The sequence below is a fragment of the Mytilus trossulus genome, chromosome 9 (genome assembly GCF_036588685.1).
Source record: "Mytilus trossulus isolate FHL-02 chromosome 9, PNRI_Mtr1.1.1.hap1, whole genome shotgun sequence".
In the NCBI taxonomy this organism is placed as follows: Eukaryota; Metazoa; Mollusca; class Bivalvia; order Mytilida; family Mytilidae; genus Mytilus; species Mytilus trossulus.
The window spans coordinates 48,362,271-48,379,001 of NC_086381.1; the positions used below are offsets into that span (position 1 = coordinate 48,362,271).

The 16,731-nt window shown below is 33.0% G+C and overlaps 2 protein-coding genes across 2 annotated transcripts in view; one reads left to right on the top strand and one right to left on the bottom strand.

The window, feature by feature from the left end:
- The window catches only part of LOC134684702 (uncharacterized), a 32,809-nt gene extending 28,783 nt beyond the window's left edge, over nt 1–4,026 (bottom strand). The window contains exon 1 of the mRNA XM_063544007.1: nt 3,926–4,026. The gene's annotated coding sequence lies outside the window, so the exon portion shown is untranslated. The remainder of the gene's footprint in view (nt 1–3,925) is intronic.
- Nucleotides 4,027–5,424: 1,398 nt separating this feature from the next.
- On the top strand, nt 5,425–13,188 carry LOC134683038 (probable methyltransferase-like protein 15 homolog). The gene is made up of 6 exons (XM_063542060.1): nt 5,425–5,443; nt 6,874–7,069; nt 8,213–8,349; nt 9,199–9,393; nt 10,080–10,271; nt 12,730–13,188. The coding sequence occupies exons 2-6, from the start codon at nt 6,890–6,892 to the stop codon at nt 13,157–13,159; spliced, it is 1,134 nt and encodes a 377-aa protein (XP_063398130.1). The 5' UTR covers nt 5,425–5,443; nt 6,874–6,889; the 3' UTR covers nt 13,160–13,188.
- Nucleotides 13,189–16,731: the final 3,543 nt, after the last annotated feature.

Consider the following 16,731-nt stretch of genomic DNA (forward strand, 5'->3'; position numbering starts at 1 on the left):
GAGCCTTTACATGTTCAGAGAGAAAATGATTCTTACTGTATTTTTTCTCTTAAACATTGCATGTAACATTGACAGAAAAGTAGAAGAAACTTGTTTTCACAAAATTTCTGAAAGAAATGAAAATATACATTTTAGAGTTTTGATGATAGACAATGTTTTGTGATCAATATATATGATATTGAATGTTGAATAAGTTAAGGAATCATTAATCTCAATTTGGAAAAAGTGTCCATGTTACATGCTCCAAATTCATTATTTGCTTTGGTTCCAAACTGACGCAAGTTTAAAAATTATTTTTTTGGTTACAAATAGAAGGACACCATTTGTAGCAATAATTTGTAAAAAATTTAGAAGCTTATAATGATTTTTATTTTTTTCTTACAATGTCACACTAAAGGAGCATTAGCGAATTCCTGCCCATATACTTTATGGAAAACTATTTATAAATAAAAATATGGGGGTCACCTTTCATTTAGGCTCACAATCTGCCTTTGAAAGAAGCATGTATTTTTGTTAAGGTAATTTTTTTCTGTTTAATTAATAGGGGGAGAAAAAGTTATAACGAAAAAATATATAAAAAAGAACCTAGGGACCACATCAAAAAATCAATGAAGGGTAAAAACTTAATTCAAATAGTTTGGGGGTAGGGGGGTCAAAATTGCTGCAACTTTTGTTTAATTGACATTTTTATTTTATATATATATATATATCCTTATTGGTCAATCAATTTTTCCTAAATTAAATTAAAAGGGTGGTAAGGGGTCAGTGAAAAAACTATATGAATTATCCAACATTGAACTTTTAATGTCGTCCCTTAATCATGTTAATACATGTAATACATGCATGTAATAATTACAGAAATCACTAAAATTTTACAATGGTTTACTTGGCGTACGATTTATTTCAAAAAATATAGGTCACCGACAAGTTAAGAAGATAATTCGATTTAAATGCAACAAAAATGGCATTTTTTTCACCAAAGGCAGATAATTTAGAGCTTTTTCAATAACATAAATGTTTTCATCTGGGGCCAAAACGAATTTATTTTATTGGTTGATTTTTGTATCATATCATGTAGTAACAACTTTTATTAAATAATATGAGCAAATAAGCCCTAATACGGATAAATCAGCATGTGCAATACTAAAAACGTTCCACTGTCGATATAAATCAAGATTTAATATTGCTCTTCGAACAGGGCCAATACGGAAAAAAACAGGGCCAATACAGAAAAAAAGCGGGAAAAAAGCTGTATTAGCCCTAGGGCTAATACAGGACGTTCACTTCCGGTTTTCAATTTTCTTACGCCATTACTTAACTTTGGAAGTATTGTTATGCATAAAAACATTTGTATAATATTTTTTAAATTAAAGACATCAAATAAACAGGTTAAATTATGTGCAATGTTTTGTTACGTCTTAAAGTTTTGAAACGGAAAAAACAGGGCCAATACAGAAAAAAAGCGGGAAAAAACTGTATTGGCCCATGGGCCCACTTCCGGTTTTTAATTCTCTTATAATCATTTAATAAAAGTGTTATGAACTGGCTGTTTCTGTATTGGCACTGGTATAGATTCTTGGTCAGCTGTATTGGCCCTCGACCCTACGGGTCTCGAGGCCAATACAGCAAACCTTGAATCTATACCAGTGCCAATACAGAAACAGCCAGTTAATAACACTATAATATACATGTAGTGTAATGAATAAAATATGTAATCAACTTTTACACATTTTTTTGTACCATCGAGCCTCCTTAAAGTTTTTTTTTCTTTTTTTTTTCTCATTGGTGTATACTCTACTTATCTTTTTATCATTCTTACATACAAACAAATACCATGAATACTATATATTTCTTCATCTTAATACATGTAATATTCATTAAGAAATCAGAGCAAGTAACTTTTTTTCTGGTCAAGTAAAAATTTACAATTTCACTTGCCCAGGGAACAGGTGATAACAAAAAATATTTCCACACACCCCTGAAACATGTTCACCACCTGTTTCACAAGACAGCTGTGTATATTTTTTGTTCTATTTTAATATATTCTATATTTTTTTTTTTAAATTATAGTGCACGATGGAAAACAATACTTATATAGTTAACACTTACTTGTTTTATGTGATTAATTAAGGGAGATTATTCAAAAATTTATAATTTACTTATGTGTATATTTTTTTTACTTTTTCGTAAATGATAAATACTTGTAAAAGTAGTGTCAACTTATATTTGTTCTGTGATAACAATACCCCTGACTTAGTCCAAATAATGTTGACGTCTTGGAAGGCTATTTTAAATTTTTGCTTTGACGCCTTCCTGCGACATGTTAGGCGTCAAAGAAAAAAACTTTCAAGATGTCATAATTTTTTGGACTACCCCTGACTGTAATGTGTATTTGTGGCATTTCAAGATGTGGGCCATTACCCAAGAGAAAATAAATCTGGAATTCCACTGGAATCCCAGCTGGAATTTTGATGGGACTCCAATTGGGATCCCACCTTATTCCACCGGGATAAAATTTTGAGAATCCCGATGTAAATCCCAGTGGAAATATACTGGGATCCCACTGGGAAAAAATTTCGGGATTCCCGCAAAAGAAGCGTGATCCCGATGTAAATGTACTTGGATAAAATTTCGGGATTACCGTAAAAGAAGCGGGATCCTGATGGAAATATACTGGGATTTTGATTGGAATATACTGGGATTCCCAGAAAAAAAAGCGGGATCCCAAAAATAAATCCCAGCAGGATACATGTATATATACATGCACCAATTCAGATTGCATAGATATAGGAAGATGTGGTGTGAGTGCCAATGAGACAACTCTCCATCCAAGTAAAAATTTAACAAGTAAACCATTATAGGTTAAAGTACATGTACATGTCATGTTCTCCTTTCTGTAAATTAATTTGCTGTCTCTGTACTTCCATTGAATTAGTATTGCTGAGTAAATTATGGTAACTGGAATATCTGCATGCAATCTGGTGGCAGCTCAGGCGTGGATCCGAGGGGGGGTTCCGGGGGTTGGAACCCCTCCTTTTTTTTTTTGACAATCAATGCATTTGAATGGGGACATGTAATTGGAACCCCCCTTTGTCCTGGGTTAGGAACCCCCCTTTTTAAAATGGCTGGATCCACCCCTGCAGCTCAATTTAATTAGCCTTTGTTGTAGAGATATATATATGTTACAGTGGCAGATTCAGAACTTTTCCTAAAGGGGGGGGGAGGCGGCTGACTGACCCTAGGGGGGGGGGCTCCAGTCATGCTCCAATGATTCCCTATTTAATCAACCAAATTTTTCCCAAGAAAGGGGGGGGGGCCCCGACTAGTATTGCTGAGTAAATCATGGTAACTGGAATATCGGCATGCAATCTTGTGGCAGCTCCATTTAATTAGCCTTGTTTGAGATATATATATGTTACAGTGGCGGATCCAGATCTTTTCCTAGGGGGGGCTCCAGTCATGCTAGCTCCTATGATTCCCTATATAATCAAACAAATCCCCCCCCTGGATCCCCCTATGTGTTAGATTCATTTGTGAAGATATGGTGACAATTATCTTTTGAATTGGCTACATTTCCTCCAAAAAGTAACAAATAATTTATAAAGAATTGATCATTTTACTTCCTAGAAATGTGATGCAATACCATGAAATTGATGAATACAATATTTTCGAAAAGAGGGACACTATTTCATACGAGAATTGATTGCAACAATGCGATTATGTGTTTTTTTCGATTAAATTTCAAATTAGTGGGATCAAAAGTATTTTGTACCTTAATTAACTTTCGTTTTAGTGCATGGTTCGATGGTTTTTTTTACATCCTAGTTGCTTGTCATAGGCATGTATCCCATGATGATTTACATTTCCTACAAAACAGCCAAAATGAGTATTTGTGGGATACATTTATCATGTTTATTAATTGTACCTTGTAATGTACTTTTAGATGTCTAGCATCCTATTTCATGAATGTGGCGGGAACTAAACAAGTGAATTTTTTGCATTATCTCCACCTGGTTTGCTCGATTCGGTCTCACTAATTAGCGACAACAAGAATTTTCGCGACAACAAGCGTCAACAAGCGACAAGAAGCGACAACAAGAATTATTTTAGCGACAACAAGCGACAATAAACTATTTAGCGACAAGAAAACATATTTTTTTAATTAAAATTAATTATTGCAACAAATATTGAAAGAATATGCAAAAGAAAATAATTTTAGCGACAAGAAAGTTAAAATTGATAGAAAAAAATGAAACATTATTTACATAATATTTTAACATCAATTATGTATAACAGCCAGTATTACGTTTAATTATTGTATTATGAGATTACTTTTCCTTGTGTTTTAGAACATATCATTTATCTTATAATTTGTTTTTTAAAACTCTTTTCATGCAATATATATTAAGCTCGCAAAATGAATTATTTGTGCATCATTATCCTAAAAATATTGACACAAATTTTGAAATACAAAGAATTGAAATCAAACAAGACGAAAAGAAAATTAAAATGTGAATGTTTTCGTCTTTTTATTTGTTTATTGCCTCATTAAACGATATTTATCGTGTTTATGCATATTGATTGAAGATGAAAGGAAATTAATGACAATCTTTAGTTTTCAACAGGTGTTCATTATTTACAATGATTGTATATTCTGGCGCGTGTAATTGTATAGTCTGACGCGTGTACAAAGTTGAAGGTGTTAATTGGATGTTATTGTAGCAATAAAACAGGGGACACGCGCGTCGTTAATCTCATTTGATGTTCCACATTGTGTGTACTGTTATTACCTTAGGGTGAAAACGCAAAGGGAAAAACACAAACCCAATAATAATGGGACCAATTTATTTGCATTGGGATGGTGCTTGCCACACCTACCAACGTTTTTTTGCTCATATTGCCTCAGTGCTTGATACAACAATAAGTGATACCTTGCTTAGTTATAGTCGGTTAAAGAGCTCACCAGAGCTCATGTTTTCTCTGTTATAATGTATATATATGCCGACTCTAAATAAAATTTACTACTTACTTACTTACTTATAGCAATTTTGTGATTGGTTCAGATGAGAAAAAGGGCTTTAGTAAAAGCTATCAAAGACAGTTTTCCAACATTTGAATATACTAATATAAACATATCTGCTCGTATATTTAAAAAAAAACATTACATACAAATTTCTTTATATCTAATAAAAAAAAATGTTTTCTTGTCGCTAAATAGTCTTCTTGTTGCTTGTTGTCGCTAAAATAATTCTTGTTGTCGCTTGTTGACACTTGTTGTCGCTTCTTGACGCTTGTTGTCGCTAATTAGTGAGACCCGCTCGATTATTGAATGCACGGTTGGTGTTTCTTCGTTGAAAGTTTTAATGATATATGTCTTTTCACTTGTCATTAATATTAAGACTAAAGAAGAGTGTACCAGTGTTTTAGTAAAAACGTTGCATAAGTTATAATAGCCCTAGATAGCTACAGAAACTGGGAAATGGACCCCCCCCCCTTTTTTTCATATAATTATATTGTGAATTTCTGTATTTTAGTGTTTTATTTATTATAAAATCGCATCGATACGAGCAAAACACACTAAATACATTTAACTTGAATGAATATGTACTAAAATAGAATAAATAGAAAAAAGAGAGTTCACTGGGGGTTTCTGATCTCGGATCTAGTCCAAATAATTATGACGTCTTGAAAGGCTATTATATTTTTTTTCTTTGACGCCTTACATAGTAAGGCGTCAGGCGTCAAAGGGCGTCAAAGAAAAAAATTATACTTTCAAGACGTCATAATTATTTGGACTAATCTCGGATCATGCTTTCTGTTTTGTGAGATTCCTGTATCCTGCTTACACTCTCTGCGTAAGCAATTCTCATTTTTTTGTAATTTCCTGTGTCCCGCTAGACTTCATTATCTGTTTTCATGTCACAATAATTTGACTTTCATGTGACACCCTTACAAAAAATTGGCAATCCTGCGTTATGGTGTTTAATGATTCATTAAACTTTATTTAGATCTATTTTGCACAGGGGTTTGTTAACAGAAGGGGGATTGGGTGTTTTTAAGCTCAGGATTTCGGGATTGACCTTTCAGGATCTGGGAATTCTTTTTTCGAATTTTGGTATGTTCCATGTGTTCGGGATTCAAATTTATTACAATTTCAGGACCTCTGGATTTCAACGTTACGATAATCATTTGAAATCTCTGACGAATCACAGTAAAATTTTAAACAAATTGATGCTAATGGAAGCTGAAGTTATCGTTGTACGTCTGACGGTAAAGGGCATTCTTCTTAAAGCCTTGATGACAAAGCTGAACTAAATTCAAAATTTCCAGGAGAAGGGTGGATCAGTATGTGCACCAAATACATTCTACATGGCCATATAATCAGTTGGTTGTTTGTGGCCTTTATCTGACAGCTAGAACATTGTAGAAGTAGAAGCTCACATGAACAGCAATCTATAAACATGATAAACAGCTTTAAAATGACTAGTTTATAAATACATGTTGAAAGGAGCCCAAATGTTAGGGCCATACATGCATGCAGTGTCTTCAATGTTTTGTAATTACAAAGGAATTATGACACCTCATGCTAATCATTGCTAATGATGAAGACAACTCTGACCACTTTTGAAGACCAAAGGGATAGATTGGCTGTTTAACATGTTTAACATTGTTTAAGGCACAACTTGAAGAAAAAATTATTGATTTTACTTACTTACTTTGGATCATCATTGTAACAAGTAAAATTCTAAAAACTGTTTTATGTTATTTTCCCCATCATTGTTATAGAGTTGCTTTTAAAGGATTTACAAATTCATTAAGCAACCTTTGTGAACCATTAATCATTTTAATAACTATTATGTAAATTACTTTCAGAGAAAACTTTGATTAAATGTTACAACGAAGCAGAATGTTAACTTGGTCGGTCCTCCATAGAATGAGACTGACCATGAAGATGACCCAACACAGTTGTATATCATCTACATCTAAACTGATTACAGAGATGTATGGTGGTCATATCCCTGTCATGGTGGACACAGTAGTTGATGTTCTTGACCCCAAAGATTCAAATGTAAGTACTTTGTGTTTTCAGAGAAGGTATTTTAATATAATGTTAAATAGATATTTATAAGAAGATGCGGTAGGAGAGCCAATGAGACAACTCTCTACCAAAGTCACAATTTGTAAAACTAAACCATTATAGGTCAAAGTACTGCCTTAACACCCCCAACAGTAAACTATAAAGGGCCCCAAAAAATAACTAGTGTAAAACCATTTAAACAAGAACACCAATCTAATCTATATAAAAACTAGAAATGAGAAACACTTATGAACCACATCAACAAACGACAACTACTGAACATCAGATTCCTGACTTAGGACAGGTTCAAACAAATGCAGCGGGTTTATACATTTTTACAGGCCCCAACCTTAACTTGAAGTATTTTTTTATCACCCATACAACACATTTCTGGAGACCTAGAATGTGTAGAAGTACTAAATTATTTTTGTGTGTACAACCTTCTGTTCTGTCTTGTACATGTTGTAAGCATTCTTACTGGAACATCAACCATGCTTCCAGATTTATATCAAACTTGAATCAGAGGTTTATACAAAATGTATCTGCAATGCCTAGCACATGTGTACAAATGTCAATGCCTATCAGCTATTTTTAACATGTTTAAAACAATTATGCCACTTGCAAATATAAATTATAAGGAAAATTGCATTAAAAGCACATTCACAAGTACCATTTTTGCCTATTTTAAATCAAACTTATATGAGAGGTTTTTATCAGTAAGGTTTCAGACAAGTTCTAACATCAGTGCCAATTAACTTTTTTTCCCTGTGTGACGTGTGGGGACATTGAAATACTGGCTATCTGTACCGTCTTATTAGCCCTCTCACTGGTACAAGTCTTGCCAGATTTTTATAAAAATTTTACTGTAGATAATATCAGCAGTATCTACGACAAGTTCTTAAATTGTGGAAATCAACATTTTTTAAAAGCATTTTGCCCCTTGGAAATATTACATAAGTGCAACATGGTTGACAGTGAAACTTTGTTCTTTTATATTTAAACGAGTTATATGCCCTTGGATATTAATTTTATAGAAATTCACATGCTTAATTTTTGCCCCAATTTGATCAAATTGATCCACAGCTGTTGATTTTTTACCATACCAAGGATAATGTTTTTATGTTATACTTTCAGATATATGTTGATATGACATTTGGAGCTGGAGGTCATTCAAAAGCAATTTTACAAAGAGCACCGGAAGCAAGAATTGTTTGTCTTGACCAGGATCCAAAAGCACACGAGTCAGCTTTAGCTTTGTCCAAAATTTACAAGTAATGTGAAATAACACAATAGACCACTTTCGAATTCATCCGTCAATGGTAAAAACTCGTCAATTATACGCACCTTTATGAGTCATTTACCAGATTGAGGGGGTCGCCTGTATCCCTGCACTATTTACTTTCATCAAGTGTCTTATTGATCGTCATTGAGCACGATAAACTAGAAATAATGGTTGTTTTGTAGGTACTTAATGAAAATTCCCTAATGACAGCAGTGTCGATTTTCAATATACAATATATGCCAAGGTATTATAAAACATCACTTCTGTGACTTGTTGTAGTGGGATTGCCTATAAACTGTGGATTCATTTATTTTTGTGGATACCAATGTTTGTGGATTGAGAAAAACTTGCATATTCATGGATATCTAAATTTGTAATTTTGGCAAAGTTGGCATACATTTCTTTAGAAAATTTGTAATTCATTGAACATTTAAATTCGTAGTTCCCCTGTATCGCCAAAATCCAGGAAAATAAGTATCCAACGAAAATTTATGAATCCACAGAAGTATGTGAGGCTGTTGGTTTTATCATTTATTCCTCAATAGAGAGACTAAAATTGGATCTTTTATAAGTAAGAGTAAACAGTGGTCAACCAAAACATTCATGATAACATACCAATAAAGTTTGTCCAAGAAAGCTTAGTATGGAATCCACTGCATCAGGGCTTCTTGGCACGTATGAAGGAAAGATGTATTTTATCCTAATTCTGCACTTAACTTATTGTTGATTTACAGAAAATAAAAAATATTCAATCTATGTCATACATGTTTTACCAGAATTAAAACTGCACCATCATATTACTAATTGAAACATGATTACACATTGACTTATTCCACAGCCCAGGACAAATCATGCCTTGCATTGGAACGTTTTCCAGCCTACCAAAGATATTGGCAGACCTAAACATAGAAGCAGAATCTGTAGATGGATTCCTATTTGATGTTGGTGCTTCCTCTATGCAGTTTGACACACCAGAGAGAGGCTTCAGTCTGTCTAAAGATGGAAGCTTAGATATGAGAATGGATCAGGGCAGGTAACATGCAATTATTTTTTTCTTTGGCAAATGTAGTATTGTGTTTAGCTTTGACCTTATCAAATCCTGACATGCAAACATTTTTTTTACATTTCTACACACTTTAAGGACTGGGGTAAGGGAAATAACTCTTTAAATCAGTACATTTGTGTCAATCATTTTCATAAATGTATTATAAACTTCTAGGATACATAGATTATTTTCAATCTATTTCAGGTAAACGCTTAGATTGCATAAATGAATCTTTACTTTTATAAAGGTTACACACATAACTGATTCAAAGAGTTATGTCCCTGAAACCAAAATTGTTTGTGCAAATAAAGATTTGGATATCTTTGATTCTTTTGTTCCTGATGTCCATAAAAACATAACATTAGAGGGATACTTATTAAATCAAATTGATATTGAAATGAACAATTTTACTCTTGACAAAGAATAAAGATACATGTGAAGTTTAACTTTAGTAATTGACATGTCACATGACATATATGTCACTGCGACAACAATTAGACAACACTATATAAAGTATAAGAATAGACAATGTTTCCGGATCTTTTCTTTTGTTCGAAAGACCAAAGGATTGACAAATTTTTCTAAAAAGTACAAACAATTAATTAACATTGAACGTACTTAATCAGAGGTAGCACTAGATAATTCTGTACATGTATATAAATATATTTTTAAAGAGAGAATACTGTGTCAGCCATGGATGTAGTGAATAACTTAGAAGAAAGAGACCTAACAGAAATATTGAGAAAGTATGGAGATGAGAAAAAAGCAAAACAAATAGCTAGAGCACTGGTTGAGTGGAGATACATGTTTGGTAAAATCAGAAAAACAAAACAACTTGTGGACATTATTGAATCAGTTTTCGGAGAGTGAGTGTATAACTAAAGTTTGTAATCGTACTCGTACAGATCATTTAAGAAAGTAAAAGTCATAATAGTTGTACTTTTACAGCCTATTTAAAATTTGCTGAATTTGTTTCAAATTTTCCAGTCAACGAAAGCAGCTATCCTTGACTCTTCACCATACAGTACTACTGCTACAAATTGAAATCTTCAATCTTTTTTTTTTCTGAAAGAATTTGATTTAAGTTGTACAGCATGCAGATTGGTAGGAGTAGTTCAAAAAGCTTAGGCCCGCCGGTCCAATGGGTTTCTGTGTTATAAAGTTAAGAATGGGATTGGGGAATATGTCAAAGAGACAACAACCCGACTAAAAACCAGACAACAACCCGACTTAAAACCAGACAACAACCAAAGGCCCAAATGGGTCTTCAATGCAGAGAGAAAATCCTGCACCTGGAGGTGGTCCTCAGCTGGCCTTTTAATAAACTTGTGTACTAAAAAATACAAATGAAGTAAAATTAAAAACCTACAAGACTTTCAAAGGCCAGAGGCTCCTGACTTGGGACAGGTGCAAAAATTTGGCAGGGTTAAACATGTTGTGCAAGATCTCAACCCTCTCCTTATACTTTATATATCTCCCCCTTCCTCTCTACTTATAAAACTTTTAAATCATACATGATGTTTAAAATGATGACAAAATGGTTCAATATGGAGGACTTTCCCTCCTCAAACAGTGAGGTTCTTTGATATAAAAATGGCACTTTGAAACAGGGGAAAAAAATACATATCATAAAATTATTGTCTTGAATGTTGTTTCTTATTCTAAGGATTTCTGATTGTCTTTATATATCTTTTTCTTCAATTGTTTTACAAAAAACTTGCTTGTACATGCCCTGAAAACCAACTGTATCCTTGCTTTCACATCAAATGAGATTTGATTAAAAATAGCACATTAGGCATAACACAGTGTCATTGTTGGATTTTTCTTAAATATACTGTATTGGTGACGCAGCTAAGTATTTAAAAAAAACATTTACACATCTTTGGCTTTCAAAATAATTGGATTGAGAGTTCCTGATTGTAAATCCAATGCTCTGGATGCACCAAATTCTTAAAGTATTAATTTTTGTCGAGCCTGCAACTTTTGTTGCAGAAAGCTCGACATAGGGATACTGATCTGGCAGCGGTGGTAACGGCGGTGCGTAAGCTTACTTTTTAAAAGAATTATATTTTAGAAGGTGGAAGACCTGGATGCTTCATACTTTGTATATAGATGCCTCATGTTACAAAGTTTCCGTCAGTCAAATGTCCTTGACCTCATTTTCATGGTTCAGTGACCACTTGAAAAAAAAGTTCAGATTTTTTGTAATGTAGAATTCTCTCTAATTATAAGTAGTAGGATAATTATATTCCGTATGTGCGTACCTTGCAAGGTTCTCATGCCCATCAGATAGTTTTCACTTGACCTTGACCTCATTTCATGGATCAGTGAACAAGGTTAAGTTTTGGTGGTCAAGTCCATATCTCAGATACTATAAGCAATAGGGCAAGTATATTTGGTGAATGGAAGGACATGTTCAACTGGCAGGTGTCATCTGACCTTGACCTCATTTTCATGGTTCAGTGGTTATAGTTAAGTTTTTGTGTTTTGGTGTGTTTTTTTCATACTTTATGCAAGATATCTACTTTATTTGTTGAATAGAATGATTTTAAGGTGTTCATGTCTAGCGGGCAGATGTCATCTGACCTTGACCTCATTTTCATGGTTGAGTGGTCAAAGTTAAGTTTTTGAGTTTTGGTCTTTTTATCTAATACTATGTATGCCATATGTCAAGTATATTTGGTGTATGGAAATATTTTATGATCTTTATGTCAGTCGCGCAGGTTTTATTTGTCATCGACCTCATTTTCACGGTTCATTGCTCAGTGTTAAGTTTTTGTGTTGTGGTCTATTTTTCTTAAACTATAAGTAATAGGTCAACGATATTTGTTTTATGGAAGCATTGTTTACAGCTGTACATATCTGCCTGGCATGGTTCATCTGACCTAGACCTCATTTTCATGGTTCATTGGTCTTTGTTTAGTTATCTTGGTTAATGTTAAGTTGATGTGACAGTTTTTAATAAAGCTTTTTATAGGATTATCAACATAATATCAATGATTAGTAAAGAAGGCGAAACATTTCAGCGTGTGCACTCTTGTACAATATATACATCATTTGGGAGGCTGTTAGTTTTTTTTGTTTGAATTGTTTTACATTGTCATTTCGGGCCTTTTATAGCTGACTATGCAGTTTGGTATTTGCTTATTGTTGAAGGCTGTATGGTGACCTATAGTTGTTAATTTCTGTGTCATTTTGGTCTTTTGCGGAGAGTTGTCTCGTTAGCAATCATACCACATCTTCTTTTTGTAAATAGTATTTTTTAATTACATAAATAATTACCTTTCTACTTATCCAGGATTAATATATTCTTTTATATTGTAGGCAATACCACAAGGACAAATTAAATAGAAGGGCCTCTGTAGCTACAAGATCTTTTCAAGCTTTGAGGATCTTTGTTAATAATGAGCTGAATGAACTACACAATGGACTCGTAGCAGCACATCATTTCCTTAAACCAGAAGGGAAGTGTCTTGCATTAACATTTCATAGCTTGGAAGATCGGATTGTTAAACGTCATTTTCATGGAATTGACATTGACGAGAAACTTAACATGTCTTTACGAGATAAATCCAGATTAAGTGACAAATTTAGAAAATTCAATGATGCCTATGATGTAGATAGTTTGAACATAATGTTAAATGATAAGAAATGGTCTCCAATTTCTAAGAAAATTATGCATCCTAATGAGGAAGAGTGCAAGGAGAATCCCAGAGCTAGATCAGCTAAACTTAGAGCTGCCAGAAAATTATAACATCTTTTGTAATCATCAACAATAAAATAAAGAAGTTCATATAAATATTGCTGTTTTATGTATGATCTTTTAAAGCATACTGTGAACCAACTTATTTTCACAAGAAATTTATTTTTGTGATTTCACAATTAGAAAAATAATGCAAACATAAATTGCTGTGAAAGGATTACACTTGGGTCTTACCCTATTAAATTACATCAAGTTAATTCCAAAATGGTGAAATTAAATTGCTGTTAAAGGGGCTCGTGGGTATAAATCATTTTTGTCGAGCCTGTAACTTTAGTTGCAGAAAGCTCGACATAGGGATAGTGATCCGGCAGCGGCTACGGCGGTGGCAGTGTTAGCTCACTTCTTAAAAGCTTTATATTTTAGAAGTTGGATGATCTGGATGCTTCATACTTTTTATATAGATGCCTCATGTTACAAAGTTTCCGTCAGTCACATGTCCAATGTCCTTGACCCCATTTTCATGGTTCAGTGACTACTTGAAAAAAAAGTTAAGATTTTTTTGTAATGTTAAATTATCTCTTATTATAAGTAGTAGGATAACTATATTTGGTATGTGCATACCTTGCAAGGTCCTCATGCCGTCAGACAGTTTTTACTTGACCTCGACCTCATTTCATGGATCAGTGAACAAGGTTAAGTTTTGGTGGTCAAGTCCATAACTCAGATACTATAAGTAATAGGTCTTGTATATTTGGTGTAAAGAAGGACTGTAAGGTGTACATGTCCAACTGGCAGGTGTCATCTGACTTTGACCTCATTTTCATGGTTCAGTAGTTATAGTTAAGTTTTGGTGTTTTGGTCTGTTTTTCTTATACTGTATACAATAGGTCTACTATATTTGGTGTATGGAATGATTGTGAGGTGTACATGTCTAGCTGGCAAGTGGCATCTGACCTTCACCTCATTTTTACGGTTCATTGCTCAGTGTTAGGTTTTTGTGTTTTGTTCTGTTTTTCTCAATCTATAAGCAATAGGTCAACTATATTTATTGTATGGAAGAATTGTTAGCTGTACATGTCTGCCTGGCATTGTCCATCTGACCTTGACCTCATTTTTATATGGTTCATTGGAATTTGGTCAATGTTTAGTTGTCTTGGTTAATGTTAAATTTATGTGACAGTTGTAATAAAGCTTTATATTTAGGACTATCAACATTATATCAATGATAAGTAAAGAAGGCGAGACATTTCAGAGTGTGCACTCTTGTTTTTTAATACAAGATTTTGCAATTTTTTTCTATAAATGAACTTAATACTTAATAGAGAAATGAAAAAAAAGGGGTCAATGTTGATTTAAGCTCACAATCTATCTCCAAAAAATGCATGCATTTTTATTAAGATACTTTTGTTTTATTGAACTAATGGGAGAAATATAGGTAATATCAAAATAAAATAAGAACTTAATTACAGAAATGGTCCAATTTTTACAATTGTTTAGTTGTAAGTACAGCTTCTTTGAAAGTAATAATAAAAAATATAGGTCACTGATGTTTAAAAAAAAGATATTTCAATTTTAATGCCAAAAAATGACATTTTTGCACCAAAGGGAGATAATTTAGAGCTTTTTCATAATATAAACATTTTAAAAGTCATCTGGGGCCAAAACAAATCGATTTTTTTGGTTGATTTTTGTACCATATCATAAAGTAGCAATTGATAGTGTAATAAATAAAATATGTAATGAAAACAAAATTGTTTAAAATTTTCTTAAATTTTTGTACCCTACAGCGTTTTTAAGTGGGCTTTGAAGGACTAAATGCAGAATAAAGTATCTGTGATAATAAGTTGGTTTACAGTATTCTATATACATGGAGTATTTGGTAAAGCACTGTTTCAGGGTACCCACTTTATTTCTCACATGCTTCAACTTTTGTCAGCAACAAAACAAAGAAAAATATAGATGTTTGGTATAAATCAGTGAGACACAAATCTAACAACAAGAACACCATAAGATATCTAGAGTTTCACCCTTGGTCTTCAACAAAAGACAATTATCTATACAAATCTTGCCAGAATCTGCAGAAGTTGTGAATGAATTTTGCCCCCTACACAAAGCTTGCTACCAAATTTCAGGAAGGTGCGACTTGTAATTTACTAAGAAATATTTGATTAACATTTTATTGGAAATGCATGTAAAACTGGTGTAACCCAACTTTTGAAGAAGGAGTATTCTGAAAAACCTTTAAAGTTGAATTAGTTAATAAAGTGCAAAGAATCATCTTTCGTATAATGCACTTTCAAGGTCATAAGTTATTTGTCTGCTGTTCCTGGACATCACAAAGGTTCCTGTAAATTTTTTAGGTTATAATTGAAAATATCTGATGCTACAATGGTTCAAGAGGTGCTGATTTCCAAATAGCAATGAGGTCTATTGTTCTTTTACTTTCTTTTGGAAAGGCAGCAGTTAATGTACTGTTGTAATTTTTAATAAATAGCTGTGCCAGGAAATTTCCTTTGTATGCATCTTGAAATTATTGCAAGAGTTAAATGGAATGTATAAGGCATTAAATCAGAGGTTACCAGAAAACAAGCAGTATATCCTGACTTGTCAGGGTTTTCCATAAAACATACCAGGGACAAATGAAATGAATTAAGAAATAATTCCTTCATGTCATGCTCATTTTAACATGGGTAGGCATTATATTTGTCGATATTTTACACTGAGCGTTAGCGAGGTGTAAAATGTGGTCAAATATAATGCCTACCCATGTTAAAATGAGCATAGAGCATGACATGAAGGAATTATTTCGATTCTAATAGGACAAATACAGTATTTTGATAGGTCGAAGCGTACAAAAATACCGTAAAAATGTTTGGCTTTTCCCGTTTCATCGCTGAGGAGTCTGTGCATTACATTTCATATTTGATAAATTTTAAAACACCGAGCAGGGTAAATATATGTTGTTTTATAAAAATATATAATAAAAGTTTATGCTAGCTGCTTAAATGTATACATTTTTAAGAATAACGATGGAACTAACGTGTATATACACAGTAAGTTCGTGCGCATGTGTCAAACATATTTTTTATGCTCATTAGAACACGGCTTTGTTAACAAAGCATAATAAGGACGTCATATTAGAATCTTAAATTTGCCACTTTGGTTGGATGCATTATATTATGTTGTACAGGTATGCAGGATTCCAAAATTACTTTATTGATTGCTACTCTTTTTTTTTTATTACCTTACCTATGTACCATATTTCTTTTGATGGAACAGCCCTGATGTACCAGCCAATTAAATATTTTTCAGTTGTAAGTGGGACCAAACTATTTTGCTTAATGGTGAACTGCTTTGGTGAGAAGTTTCATTACTGTAAATCAGAAATTATAGCAATTTTTTGAAAATGGACAAAAATGAGAGATTAATAATTGCGAAATGAGTTCTTATTATTGCCATATGCATGTCACATTAATAAAAACCTTGCAATAATTTCGAAATTAACACTATTCCTGAGAATTTTTGTAACATTAATAATGGAAGGCAAATAGACCGACATGGTATTTTATTTTCTAAATTTGGTTATCTAAATTTTTGTGCAAGTTTCAAGAAATTTTATAGTA

Excerpts from the sequence above, each read along its gene's own strand:
- LOC134683038 (XM_063542060.1), top strand. The coding sequence starts at position 6,890 with ATGTTACAACGAAGCAGAATGTTAACTTGGTCGGTCCTCCATAGAATG. Across the intron at positions 7,070-8,212 it reads TTGACCCCAAAGATTCAAAT|ATATATGTTGATATGACATT; the intron begins GTAAGTACTTTG and ends TTATACTTTCAG. Across the intron at positions 9,394-10,079 it reads ATGAGAATGGATCAGGGCAG|AGAGAATACTGTGTCAGCCA; the intron begins GTAACATGCAAT and ends ATATTTTTAAAG.